The sequence below is a fragment of the Myotis brandtii genome, unplaced genomic scaffold (assembly GCF_000412655.1).
Source record: "Myotis brandtii unplaced genomic scaffold, ASM41265v1 scaffold82, whole genome shotgun sequence".
NCBI lineage: Eukaryota > Metazoa > Chordata > Mammalia > Chiroptera > Vespertilionidae > Myotis > Myotis brandtii.
Genome location: NW_005371324.1, coordinates 667,980 through 682,380, shown reverse-complemented (window position 1 = coordinate 682,380; position 14,401 = coordinate 667,980). Strand labels below are relative to the sequence as shown.

The window sequence follows — 14,401 nt, the reverse complement described above, 5'->3', positions numbered from 1 at the left end:
ATTTACCCGATATGCTATTCCATACATAACCCTATACTGTATACTTTATGAATCAATAAAAAATTTTACAATTTTTAATTATAAACCTGTGTTTTCTATCAAAATTACTTCTTGCGTGAATTTTGGGACACCCTATACATCCTGACCTTTTTTAAAAAAATTTTAATTGATTTTTTCAGAGAAGAGAAGGGAGAGGGACAGAGAGATAGAAACATTGATGAGAAAGAAACATCATCAATTGGATGCTTCCTGCCCACCCCTACTGGGAATCAAGCCCAAAACCTGTGCATGTGCCCTGAACGGGAATCAAACTGGTACAACCACTGAGCACATCAGCAGGGCCAGACCTTTTTTTCATGACTGAATAGCTATGAATATTTTTAAACCAAAATGAAAGCATTCCTGTCAATTCTGATATATAAACTATTTTTATTTTACCTTTGATGTCAACAAATATGCATCTAAAATATTTCTAATAGCTAAACAGTATTCCTTTTTATTTTTAAATTTTATTTATTTTTTGTTCCTCCGCCCACGCCCGCTCCCCTTGGCGCTGCCGCCCAACAGTATTCCTTTTTAAATTGTACTCCCCGACATATAATTATTTTGAAATTGTCTGGCTTTCTCATAGCATTTCTCATTCATAAGAGGAGAAAAACTTGCCCTGGCTGGTGTGGCTCAGGTGGTTGATCGTTGTCCTGTGCACCGAAAGGTTGCCAGTTCGATTCCTGTTCAGAGCACATATCTAGGTTGTGGGTTATCTGGGTAGGGTTGGGTGTCTATGGGAGGCAACCATTGGTGTTTCTCTCTCCCTCTATCCCTCTAAAATAAAATAAGTAAAATAAAAAATAAAAAAGCAAACCTTTAAAAACAAAGAGAAAAACTTTAGATTTACAAATTTTTTTTTGGTCTTTTTTTTCTTTTAATCCTCACTTGAGGATAATTTTCCATTGATTTTGAGAGAGAGTGGAAGGGAGGGGAGGAGATAGAGAGAGAGAAACATTGATGTGAGAGAGAGAGACATTGATTGGTTGTCTCCCATACGCACCCGGACCAGGGCCGGGGATCGAGCCTGCAACTGAAGTACTTGCCCTTGACTGGAATCGAACCTGGGACTCTTCAGTCGAGGACTGACGCTCTATCCACTGAGGGCTCTAATCCAGCTAGGGCTCTAATCTTTTTTAAAATAGATTTTTCTTGAATGTAAGCATCCAACTTGAAACTGCAAAATGACAGCAATAAAATTTCATTGATTAAAAAGAAAGTATGTCAAAATATACCCCAAACAATTACTATGTAGAAATGATTCAAAGTTCTTTGAGAAGGTGGGAGAGGGAGCGAGGTTTGTTGAGGGGAAAGTGGAGGCAAAAGATATTTTAACTTTATCTTTAATGTTCTAATTATTTAAAAAGCAAATTCAGTATATTACTTAAGTAATTAAATATTAATTTAAATAATCCAAACATAAAAAAGAGTTGTCATTACATGTATAAAATAAATTTTGAGAGGGCAAGTTATGATAAATGAAAGAGAATTAAGATGTCTAATCTTGGCAGGTAGAATAATTTCAGGAGACTTGCCCTGCCAATACAGCCTTACAATCATTTTCTGACTCATTAGTTCCCAAACCATTAATATTGCATCACATGTATTAAGAAATGTTGGAATCATCACAGTCCTCAAATATTCAGGTACCCAAACTAATTTTTTATTTTCCTCCAGAAATATGTTCTGATTATCAGCTTTCAATGACTTAAAGAAACTTGTTTAGAGTCAAACAACTTAACTTAATAAACAAATATTAAAGACCCATATATTTTTTAAATGTTCAGGACCTTCTGGAGTTATAAATACTCCATTAGGAAATTGAGTAATTAAGCCGCATAATTGTGTTTACATCTTTAAAGCACATACAATTCATCAAGGATTTGGTGGCTAAGTGCAGTTTTTTCTCACTGTGATAGCTTATTGAGAAAACAGTCTTTTCTCCTCAGGGAAAGAAAGGTATGGAAATCACATGAGAAATATTTTAAAGTACTTTTAGCAAAATAATCCACACCATATCAAAATCTGTTAGAACACAGTTAATCACAGTAAGGAACAAAATTGAAAAGTAGAATTCACTTTTGTTGAGGCTATAATGTAAAGGTGAGCACAACCTAACAGGTATATCACAGGAAATCATAGCATCCATCGTCCAGTATATTCTAGATTAGCAAATAATTTTCCAGCGACTCTTTGTTTGGTATGCCAATGTAAAGCAGATTCCTATACACATTTGAAAGACAGCTAGAAAATACCTTAAAAATATTACATTTGAGACGTATAGTAAGGTGCATATTTTTTAGATACAGGACAGCTTTCTCTTGCTTTTATTTAAGAATATTTTTTTCATGCATTTCAATGGTCATATGAAAAAGACATTTATTTTATTTTTATTACTAACCCCGAGGAAGGAAGAACAAATGTGGAATAGGCCTCACAGCCTAGGAATCAAACTACACACCTTTCACAATTGTAAATGGCAAGGAATAGAAGAAGTCCAGGATACTACACTTATTCAGACTTCCACACACAGCAGTTTAAACCACATAAAATGGATATAACATTTGGGCAACTGGCACAGTGGCATTTCTCTGGCACAGCTGAGAACCATTTTTAAATTGTATGACTTTTAGTCCCCACACTAGTTTAAACAAACAAAACAAAATTTATATCTACCACGTAGAAACTTTCAGTTCAACATATTAGCTTTCAGATCAACATATGCCAATATACAGGGGCATTGTGGTTTCATTGCTCAAGAAGCTCCATTCAGCAGAAGAAAAAATGGGTAAGTTCTACGTACTCTTGTCTTTCACTGGAACGTGTTAACTGATGAGAGGAAAAATGTAGAATTCCATCACAAGGGGATACAAGAGGTGCTGGCATTATCCCTTTGCCATTATAATTATTTTTCTTAGGATGAAACTTGGGATTGCAAATTTAGCTGAATTTACCAGTTTCAACCTTCGTAAATGAGATAAAGTTCACAACCTGGGCCAGAAACCCCAAGCAGCTGTTGGGAGCAAGAGAGCAATAAGGACAGAAGAAAACAGATTCACTGCATTGTTATCAAGAATTGGTTTCCCTGCTATGTGCTTCGCCTCATCCTTTGGGCTGTTGACCACCATGCCAGTGTTTTCATCCAAACCTAGAGTGGAAAAGAAGCCACGTGAGGTCCAAAACCCAAACTACTTGATAAAAAACACCCTTTTTCCTCCAAAGGAAATAATCTTTGAAAGATCAGGAGTCACTTATAAAATGACTTTAGTGGATCATCTATACGGTGAGAGATATGGAACCCTTTATTACAAAAGGCCTCTTTGAATAAATGGGTTTCAGCACCCCTCAATACTGTTTTCTCAACACTGCTGGAGTTCATTCAGAAGTAGAAAAGAGAATATGAAAAGCAGAAATGATATGAAACTGGCAGACTGGGCCTGCCTTCCCAGTGGTTCCCCTCCAAGACCGCCTCTAAGGCCCCCGAGAGTAGAGGTCATGTCAGCAGCCTCTGCAATGGATGCCCAGGACCCAGCATGGTGCCAGCACAAAGGAAGCACGCCAAGATTTACTGAATGAATTAACCTGTCCACAGCCCACAATTGTTTTTCAACCTACCCAATACGATCAGAAACGTGTCTAGTTAGAGCCCAGTTTAGAATAAAACTCTTTAAAAAAACTTGTTTGTGTGCGTGTGTGAGTACAATTGAGCCCTCAGTGTGAATTAAAATCAGATTGATTCCTCCTTAGCATCGAGATGAGACTAAAAAAACTGAGAGCACAAACATTTTGATTGGTTGTGAGCGGAGCGCAAGGGCAAGCAGATTATATTGGGGCATGAGAATTGGGAGGACGGTACTCAGGGGAACTTTCTCCAGACTCCCAGCCTCTTCATTATATGAATCAAAGGAGAAAATGCAGTTGACTAGCATGTGGAGCAAATATACTCCTAACAAAATATATCAGTACACTGACATGACGGAAGAGCCTCAGAACAAAGCACAGAAACCTTTTGGGAAAACTGCCTCTCCCACATATCTTAAGTGGGGCTAAAAACTCAGTAGGGAGGAAAGCAAGCACGATGTCACAGTAGAAAAGGTCACATGTGTACAGTTAGATTAGTACAATAATTGTCTCTCAAATGGATTGGGAAAACAAAATATCAGTACACTGACATGACGGAAGAGCCTCAGAACAAAGCACAGAAACCTTTTGGGAAAACTGCCTCTCCCACATATCTTAAGTGGGGCTAAAAACTCAGTAGGGAGGAAAGCAAGCACGATGTCACAGTAGAAAAGGTCACATGTGTACAGTTAGATTAGTACAATAATTGTCTCTCAAATGGACTTGGAAAACAAGTGGAAAACAAGTGGAAGCAAATCCCATTCTGCTTTCCCGGGATTAAGTGAAGTCCCATTAGCAAAACCATCTGTTTCCTGCACTGTCATATCCTCCCCACACAGCTTCTACTCCTTGTTCTGCAGGACTAATTCTCTTTCAATGAGCTTAACAAAAAAGAGTAAGAAAATCAAAATCATAGAATAGACTTTGCCTTATCATTCCTGGTCTCTAAACTCCTGGTGTCTTTAGGGTTGTTTTCATTGTCATATCCTTTTATTTTCCGTATTTCTTTCCCATTTCTTTAACACACCAGTAAGTTGCAGTTATAAGTAATGTTCTTACCTGTATATTGCATTGTAGCTCCTAAATATGAGTCCACAATTGATCCTAGTAATCCAGCCAGACCCCCAAATGCAATAATTGGCCACTGGGGAGCAGAAATGTCCAAATCATTAACAAAAACCAACTGTGTGAGGAAGTAGGCAACGCCCACAAAGGTACCACCAAGGAGACTGGAAACAAGGCCCACTATCGTAACCCCTCCATTGGTCCCTGAAGAAGAAACATGGATAAAATCATCTCGTTAACAATCAGCAAACAATAAAGTCAAGGAAAGCAAAAAAATTTTGGTGCCTATCCACTCAAGAGTAATTTAAAGAAAGGGCTCTTTTTGATTTAATCCAAAGATACTAAGACCATAGCCTACTTAGAAAACAGTCTTTTCTCCTCAATAACTATTGACACTCAGTGAAGTAGAATGGCTCAGTGGAGCTAGACTGCCCAGCTTCAATCTTAGTTCTGCTGTGACTGTAGTGAAGGTACCTGACTTCTCTATTCTTTAATTTCCTTGTTTGTAAGATAGAAATAATCAAAGAACCAACTCATATGGTTATTAAGAGTACTTAATGGTAATTCATGTAGATCAATGCCTTGCATATAGGAGGGACTCAAATACGTTATCAGCGGTTCTCAAGAAATACTCTATTGTTCCCCACCCCTCCCCCTGCCTTTTCCTTTCTCACTGGTATGTCTGTAAATCAATCTCTATGTTTCTGTATTGTTTTATCTAGGGCTCCTTAACCTTTTCTGCAATTTAAGACTACAGCAATTTTCCAATCAAGGAGACTAACAATTCCTCAAAGACTCTTAACTAAGAAACATAATAAATCAAAGTTTTTCTTTTGTTCATTTTTGTTTTTTTAAGAAACTTAAATAAAGACTCACCAACAGGAACTTTCTCCCACGTTGTTATTAGCCTTGGCGGGCTTTTACTCAGAACAGGGCCAATTTCTGAAGCCCATGTGTCACCAGCACAGCAGGCCAGTGCTCCCAAGAGAGACAAACACAACCAGGAAGCAGTGTGCTGCTTGGAAAAATCTATTGGGATTTCCCCGGGGCCATTTTCTATCATGTACAGTAGGGCCAGCTCTGTGGGTACAGCTCCATTACAGAACACCTGAATCCAATTCCTCTGCCCGCCTAGTAGCAAACAAGTAGAAAAAAGGACAAGAAATGTTTTATTCTCAGGAGGAAAATTATGCTGATATAGGAACTTAAATATTTTAACATTTAAGAAAAGAAAAATGACTACAATTTTTTAAGTGACTAAAAGTGGGAAGGTACCTTTGCCCACATTCTATATTGTTTTAGAATAATTAATGAAAGACTTTAGTGCTTCTAAAATTTTGCTCTTACTTGTTATTGTGAAAAAATGATAAATTAAATCCGGCTACTACTTTAATTCTCATATAACATTTATCTATTTCAACAATCTAAACATGTTTTGATTAAAAGCTTATATGTTAGGATGAAACAAAGTTACTCTTTGAAATAATGTCAAACATTGTCCGGCCGGTGTAGCTCAGAGGTTGAGCATCAACCCATGAACCAAGAGGTCACGGTTCGATTCCTGGGTCAGGGCCCATGCCCAGGTTTCAGGCTCAATCCCCAGTGGGAGGTATGGAAGAGGCACCCGATTGATGATTCCCATCATTGATGTTTCTCATTCCTCTCTCCCTCTCCCTTCCTCTCTCTGAAATCAATTAAAAAGAAAAACATATTAAATAATGTCAAATATAATTCATGTTACCTTCTTTATATTCTGAATCTAGACGCTTCTTTATTTCTCCCTTCCATTTAGTGAGTTTTGAAGAAGAAAGGAAAAACATCAGCAAAGAGGTAAAAAAGCTGAAATTTGCAATAGTTAGGATAAATCCAACTATTAGCCCTGAAAGAAACACATATACACACAGAATTACACTTAATCCATACATTAATACTGTGAAAAAAAGAATGGATTTTTCCCTGGTTTTCACATTATAACCTGAAATGTACATTTCCATTTTTACCAATTAAGATTATCAAACAGTAAACTAAATGTCAGTTTGGTTAAATTGAGATGTATTTCTTACCCATATTCTGACCTCCTTTCACGAAAACTATGCTATGTAGATGTAAAATATTATTTTAGAAAACTTTATAATGGAATTGCAGAACACAATATGATTTTATTATTATTAAACAATATGCATTATATATATTATCCTCCTATATAATAAAAGCCTAATATGAAAATTGTCCCCTTGGGTGGTCGATCGACCAGGAGACTGGGAGTTCAACCGCTCACTATGACATGCGCTGACCACCAGGGTCGGTGACCAACTTCCCGTGGCACCCAGGTGGGGGGCTGTGACCTCTCACCGGCTACCTGGGGGCGGGGGTGATGGGGACGGAGGTGCGGTGAGAATGTGGGGTGTCTGCTGAGCTCGTTCTCATCGTTCTCATTCCCCCTGCTACCCCCCTAGAACGCCAGGGCTCACGTGCCAGGGAAGCCCCCCATGCTCAGGTGCCGGGCACCTGTGAGGAGCTCGCCCGGCACCCACTCGGCCTCTTCTGGGTGAGCTGGGCCGCAGCCGCTGGGACTGCAGGGGCCGGTCGAGCTCCCTGTGGGTTCGTGCAGGAGCTGGTCTGCGAGGCCAGCTGGGAGAGAGCATGCTGCCTGCCCGGCTTCTGTGTGGCACCATTGGGCAGTCCAGAGGCCCACGCTGCGCCCCAGCCCGCAGCATCCAGCCGCGCTCACTGCATCTCCCCGTGGGGACTTGGGTGCCGTGACTCAGGCAGAGGGAGACTCGTGGGGGTCCAGGGCCTAGAGGTCAGCTGGGTCCTGCCCTTCCATGCCAGACGCTCGTGCTTTGATCGCTGGCTGGGCCTAGGGACTGCACTCATGCACGAATTTCATGCACTGGGCCTCTAGAATATAATATTTGGATGGCTAGTCCAAAGAATTTTCAAATTAACTCTGGTTCTCTCAGGGAGGTAAGACTATCAAGTCTTCCAGGTTTCTATTTTTTACATTTTCCTCCCATAGTCTGGCCAGCCAGCCAACCTCCTGTGGTCCCTTCCCTTGGCTGGTCCCTCCCCCTGGTCGGCTGGCCAACCTCCTGCGGTTCCTCCCCCCAGCTGGCTAACCTCTGTGGTCCCTCCCCTGTCCCTTCCACTGGCCAGCAGGCCCCGATTGGCCCTGGTTGCCAGCCAGGTCTAGGGACCCCACCTGTGCACGAATTAGTGCACCGGGCCTCTAATTAGGAAATAAGAGGAATAATAATTCCTCCATCACTGGCTTACTGCAAAAATTTAAAAGAGATAATTTTTATAATGTGGTTATATTTTTTGGCACGTAGGAGCCCCTTAATAAATGTTAATTAATATCATGGGTACTGCCTTAGCTGGTTTGGCTCAGTGGATAGAGTGCGGACTGAAGGGTCCCGGGTTTGATTCTGGTCAAGGGCACATGCCTGGGTTGTGGGCTCCATCCCCAGTAGGGGGGAGTATAGGAGGCAGCCGATCAGTGATTTTCTTTCACCAATGATGTTTCTATCTCTCTCTCCCTCGCCCTTCCTCTCTGAAATCAATAAAAATATATTAAAAAAACAAAACAAAATAAGGTGCTCCCAAAGCACTAGAACTCTCAAGGATTATGGCTGACTTCTGACTTTAAAATAAGTAAATTCTGTACCTAATAGATGCCATCTGGGTAAGTAAGAACTGTCTACAAACTGTCTACAAATGAGGGCGGGAGTGAAGTTACACCCAAAATTCCAACCAAGGTGATTTAGGTATAATCTTTGGCATTATTAAAATTCTGTAATTTAATAAACTCAAATATAATCAATTGTATCATATGTAATTTCTCTAGAGAAAGAGTATGGGAATCAAAAGAAGGCTAGTTAGCCCAAAATAAGAACATCTACGAGAGAAAAATTCTGAGATGCTCTAAATTAAATTACAGCAGGCTACAGAGTGGGAGAAAGAGATAAAGGTAATTATCCAGTTAATAGCTGTGGTCCGACTAACGAAAGACCGCACACACTCCTGAATGTATTTTAGAGCTTTGAATGCACTTCCAGGAAGCCATCTAAAACGAAATGGTCAACCTCCAGAGGCCACTGCATCCTGCTTATGAATGAACTTTCCTGACTGTTGCCCACAACCAATCAAAAGTAGCAAATACTTCTTCCCTAAGGACTGTGCACCTATCCTAGAATTGCCCCTGCTTCATCCCCTCCTTCTCCATAGCCAGTGTAAATTCTTTCAAAACAACACACATCTTTAAAAGAACCCCATCAATTCTCCTCAACAGTAAGTCCATAATGCCCTATTTCATAAGATAAAGACATTTTTGTCTCTCCAATCTGATTTGCTGCTGGTGTTTTGGATTATATGTCCCAGGACCTGATCTTTTTTTCTGGCTAGCATATGACTCAAATACCCCTTTCTTTCACAAAAGCTTTCGGCCTCGAAGGTTTTTTGTTTAACAACACGAAGGCCTAAAGAACCAGAGGTTGGCAGATTTGTTGAACATTGTACAAGGAAGGGGAGCCTTTGATCTGTGGACTTGCATTACTGTTTCTCAGACTTTGTACTTACCCAAGCAACCTTCTAATTATCTTTTGGCTTCTCAAATAACCTGACTACAAGAATAGGGCTTGCCTGAACAGTGATGTTCACATTCCAGTTGGTCTGGTAGTTCCATATTTTATCAGATGAATAATGCAGCATTCTGACTCATGTATTAGTCCCTTGCAACAATGAGCAGCATAAACCAGGTTCCTGGGCTCTGATCAACTCTGGGTACCTGATAGAATGAGGTTTCCATTTCAGAAAGACTGAACAGCAAGCCTGAACTATGTTGACTAAAAAGTTGTTAAGGTCCTAGCTGGTTTGGCTCAGTGGATAGAGTGTCAGTCTGTGGACTGAAGGGTTCCAGGTTCGGTTTCAGTCAAGGGCACATGCCCGGGTTTCAGATTTGATTCCCAGTAGAAGGCGTGCGGGAAGCAGCCAATCAGTGATTCTCCCTTATCACTGATGTTTCTTTCTCCCTCTCCCTTCCTCTCTGAAATCAATAAAAATATACTTAAATCACCAGCCTTTCCTGACAACACCCCCATTTGCTGTGCACTTCCAATACACTTACAGCATCTCCTTCAGGGGATTAAATGCCCAAAACCCATCATAGTTATCATTTGTCTCTACTGACTACAAATGTAAGCTCTCTGACAGTGGGATTTTTACCCATTTTGATCACTATTAAATCCTAAGTGCCCAGAACAGTGGCTGGCATACAGGGAACCCTCACTAAATATTTGTTGAACAACTGAATGAAAAAAAAAGGTAAACCATTAAGCCTAATAGTCTTGGTAAGAGAAATTAAATTCAAACTTTCAAGTCAAAAGCCTGATGACATATTGTCCACACTGACATGTTCAAAGGAATACAGTGAATAACTAGACTAGACAATATTTCTTTAGAGCAAATCACCAGCACAGTACTTTATAGTTTACAAGCATTTTCCCACATATCCTCTCATGTGATTTATTCCACATTCTAGAAATACTCTCTCAAGGAGACTAGAGCCCTCCACTTTAGTGTTCACTTTAAGCATTGCCTCAATTCCTCCTCTCATTCTTCTATCAACACTGAGCTATGTGTTCCTATGTCAATAAGGATTCTAAACACCCAGATCCTGTGGAAGTTCTGAAACTCTTCTCAATCCTAAGCATGATGGGGAGCACAAGACATTTTTGGGGCTAGCAATCTGAATTAGTCCCAGTAACCTGCTTTCTACTGCACTCTCTTGCTAGCCGATAATTAACTCCATTTGTGAAAAAATGTAGGAGACTAGCAGGAACTCTGCACCTAAGTTAATTAATATCCCTAATGCACATTCTTGTTAGCCTATAGCCTACTCACTGCCCCTTCTTAATTATCTGGTCCGTCCTTGGTTCCTCCCATGCCAGGTGTCTTCTGGTTATCTGAGCTATGCTGTGCTCAAGGCCGCACGCTTTCTGCAAGATATCTGCTGAGCACAATAAATCTTTCTCTACCCCGTTTCATTCTCTTTAACCCTTCCAATATATATAGAGAAAATCTCGTTGTCCAGGTTGTTCAGGATCTGGATCTTAGGGTCCCCTGAACCAGAAGCGCTGCTTTAAATAAAGGCTCTTTCCTGAACCTCAAAGTGTCCGACTGTCACTTCCGTGCCAATTTCATAAATTCCATAACAAGCACAGTAAAGGCATAATATGATAAACTTTAGTAAAATTCCTTTGACTGTGAATAGTAGTAGTGGAATAAAAACAATAACTTACATTTGTAAAACATTATTATGCATGCCAGGTATTATGCTAAACATTTTACATGGATAACTCCTCATGATAAGTCAGTGCCCAAGGTACTATTATCCCCTTGTATTTTGCAGATGTGAAAATTACAACACTGAAAGCTTAAGTGACTTGTAGTCATACTCCACAACACTATTTCCAAGTACTATGATATATTTTAAATCAGCATTACAATTTTTTGTCCTTAAGGGGGGTAAAAAGATACAAGCAAAAAAGATCCCAACATGCCATAGAATGAAGTGATTAGGAAAAGAGCAGAGGTTTTAAAATCAATCTATATCTGTTTCCTAAGCACCTATTATGTGTGTAACACTATTTAAAGAAGCATGGGACACAGAAGCATAAGATCACTCTGTCTTCAGGGACTTTATAATATGGTTGAAAATAGATAATAAATCACTAAAAGTGAATGTTCGTATAGTATTAAAAGATGTGTTGTCCCACACATTATCTTGCTTGATCCTTACCAATAAGCCCATAGGTCCTACTTCACAAAAGATAAAGAAAAGTGAGGCTCTGTGGAGTTAGGCAAGGTGGCAAAGATCATAGAGATAGCAGGTAGCAATGCTAAGATTCAAATACTCATCTTCTAATTCTAAATTAAGCTAGGTAGAGATGAATGGAGGCCCAAGGGTGAGAAGGTAGAAAAGAAAATGGTAGCAGAAAACAAAACAAAAGTAGAATCAGAAAAATAAGACACAGTCAATATACAACAGGGAAATCAAAGGAAGACAACTTCCAGAAGGACTTGACCCTTCTTGCTATAGATCAAGAATAATAAAAATCAAGGCAAGGATACCTGAGAAAGGACATTTTTAGCAAAGCATAACTCTGTTATTATATTTAAGGAGAGAGTGTTCAAATTATTTGCTATAAACAGGGTACTACTTCCAAAGTGCTCAAAACAGTGCCTGATACATAGTATGTATAACATTACATTTACAAAATAAATGTAACAAACATTCCTAACACTTATTGATTATATGGTAAGACAAAAATCATATAAAAATATCAACATGGCCCTAGCTGGGTTGACTCAGTAGATAGAGCGTTGGCCTGTGGACGGAAGGGTCTCGGGTTCTATTCCGGTCAAGGGCACATGCCTGGGTTGCGGGCTCGATCCTCAGAGCGGGGGCATGCAGGAGGCAGCCGATGGATGATTCTCTCTCATCAATGATGTTTCTCTCTCTCTCTCTCTCTCTCTCTCTCTCTCTCTTTCTCTCTCTCTCTCCCTGCCTCTCTGAGATCAATAAAAATATATTTTAAAAAATTCTTAAGAAAAAATCAATATGTCTGTTAGCTATTTTTTCCAATGGCTCCTTTATTTCACACTTAGGGAGAGTGCTCCCATGTTTCTGCTAGCAGATACTAAGAGTTTAATCCAACCAAGGGAGCAGAGTAACCAAGGTCCTCAAAAGTCTATTAATTTACTTGCTATAAATTACAAAGTTAAATAATTTGTACATTACACTAAAAGGGTATGTTACTATCTGAAAACTTGACAGAATAGGAATGCTGAGCAATGTGTAACTTTAACATTGTGATTTATAGTCTCATATATTCAGAATTTTGAAAACATGAGTTTAAATTATATAATCATGCACTTATTACATGGTTAAACATTCAATAGCAAAACATACCTCCTAAAGCCCCACTGTGATCTAGACTTCTCTTTTCAAAGCCATTTGATGCGATCAAAACAGGAACAACAACAGAAAACAGCCAACGCCAAGGAGAAATAGGCTGCAAGTTACCTGAAAAATTATAAAGGTAGAGTATAAATTGTGTGAAGCTTGCATAGGTTAGTCTCGGCTGTAAACATTGATAACTGCATTCTAGATTGAAATGCTGTCAAAAGTAGGGAAACTAAAATAAAGTCACCAGTGTAAAATATTTATGCTGAGACCTGATATTTTCAGAGGCAATAACCAAATAAGTCAATAACCAAATAAGTCCTGTCCAAATTTACAACTATTTATAGTAATGGGTATTTAACACATATTTGAAGATTTAAAATGAATTTTTTTAGGGGAAGCATGTATTAATTCTCAAGAATAGCACAGAACAAACTCCTTTCTAATAGGATCCAATTATTCTTTTCCCTGCCTTTCAGAGATTTTTTTTTTTAAAGTAACATCTCACATGCTATATATCTCCGGATTCAATGATTAGCAACTGATTTTTCCAAAGATTGCAATTCATAGATGTTTTGCTTGGCTAGCATAACGTTTTTAAACAATCTGAGGTACAAAAAAAAAAAAACCACCCACAAAAAACCCTAAAAAATAAAAACCAAAGAATAAACTATTTGAGTTAATATTTAAAGATTAGATTTCATATACCAATCCAGATTCTTGGCTTCTGCCTTGTAAACTAGAAACTTGAGCCATGTGGCAGAATTGACTATAGGCTGCCTCTTTTATTTTTTTAAAAAAATGTTTTTACTGATTTTAGAGAGAAAGGAAGGGAAGGAGATAGAGAAATAGAAGAATCATAGACCGTCTGCCTCCTGCACGCCTGCTACTGGGGATTGAACTTGCTACCGAGCATGTGCCCTAACCAGGAACATCTTGGTTCATGGGTCGACATTCAACCACTGAGCAACACCAGCCCGGCAGAGGCTGCCTCTTTTAGATGAACCATTGTTTTCCTGTTTGAAGTGCCCACCATTCCTGACAGACTCCCTAACACCAAGGCTGAGTGACTACAGTAAAGGAAAATGTGAACTATAGCTTGTGCCTATGTTTCTATCAAAAATAGAAAAATGAAAGACAAAGGTCAAATGTTCAAGAACAACAACAACAAAAACAAGTGAAAATCCTATTTCTGAAAGAGAAAACTATTTCCTTGTGTTTAATATACAAAGACCTGGGACAGCTTCACTCATTTACATCAGGTGCCTGGCTCCAGGGGACCTTCACTTTACAAATCCTGTTTTATCCTATTGAGTTCGTCATAGTTAATACTGTTACTAGGGAGAATCTCCTCTCACATCTCTCCTCCCCAACCCCTCATCCCCTACTGTGACTCATTATGATTGTCAATCTAAGAAATATTCAAACCTGTGAAGAATTTTAGTGAGTTTGAGCCACAACTGTCGACAATTTCTGGGAAACAAAATCTCAACGGATTGAGATTATGCTCCAGAGAATGGCAGTTTTGCATCTTATTTTATACATTACAATCAAAAGAGGAGACGTAAGTGGGTCACGTGAAATCCATTGGTGACAGATTAGGGAGGCAGGAGAAAGCAAAGCGGGAAAAACTCTGGGATTGGATAAAAAGTAAAATGATAAACACACACTTTTTTTTTTTTTACTTAGGTGGGTGCAGGATAA

The 14,401-nt window shown here is 39.2% G+C and overlaps 1 protein-coding gene across 1 annotated transcript in view; it reads right to left on the bottom strand.

Annotated features, from left to right (window-relative positions):
* Window positions 1-1,686: 1,686 nt before the first annotated feature.
* The window catches only part of TMEM19 (transmembrane protein 19), a 14,484-nt gene continuing 1,769 nt past the window's right edge, over window positions 1,687-14,401 (bottom strand). Inside the window, exons 2-6 of the mRNA XM_005884118.2 lie at window positions 12,704-12,817; window positions 6,473-6,610; window positions 5,608-5,862; window positions 4,726-4,935; window positions 1,687-3,193 (exon numbers count right to left, since the gene is read on the bottom strand). Of these exons, the coding sequence (XP_005884180.1) occupies window positions 3,030-3,193; window positions 4,726-4,935; window positions 5,608-5,862; window positions 6,473-6,610; window positions 12,704-12,817 (881 nt within the window). The 3' untranslated portion in view covers window positions 1,687-3,029. The remainder of the gene's footprint in view (window positions 3,194-4,725; window positions 4,936-5,607; window positions 5,863-6,472; window positions 6,611-12,703; window positions 12,818-14,401) is intronic.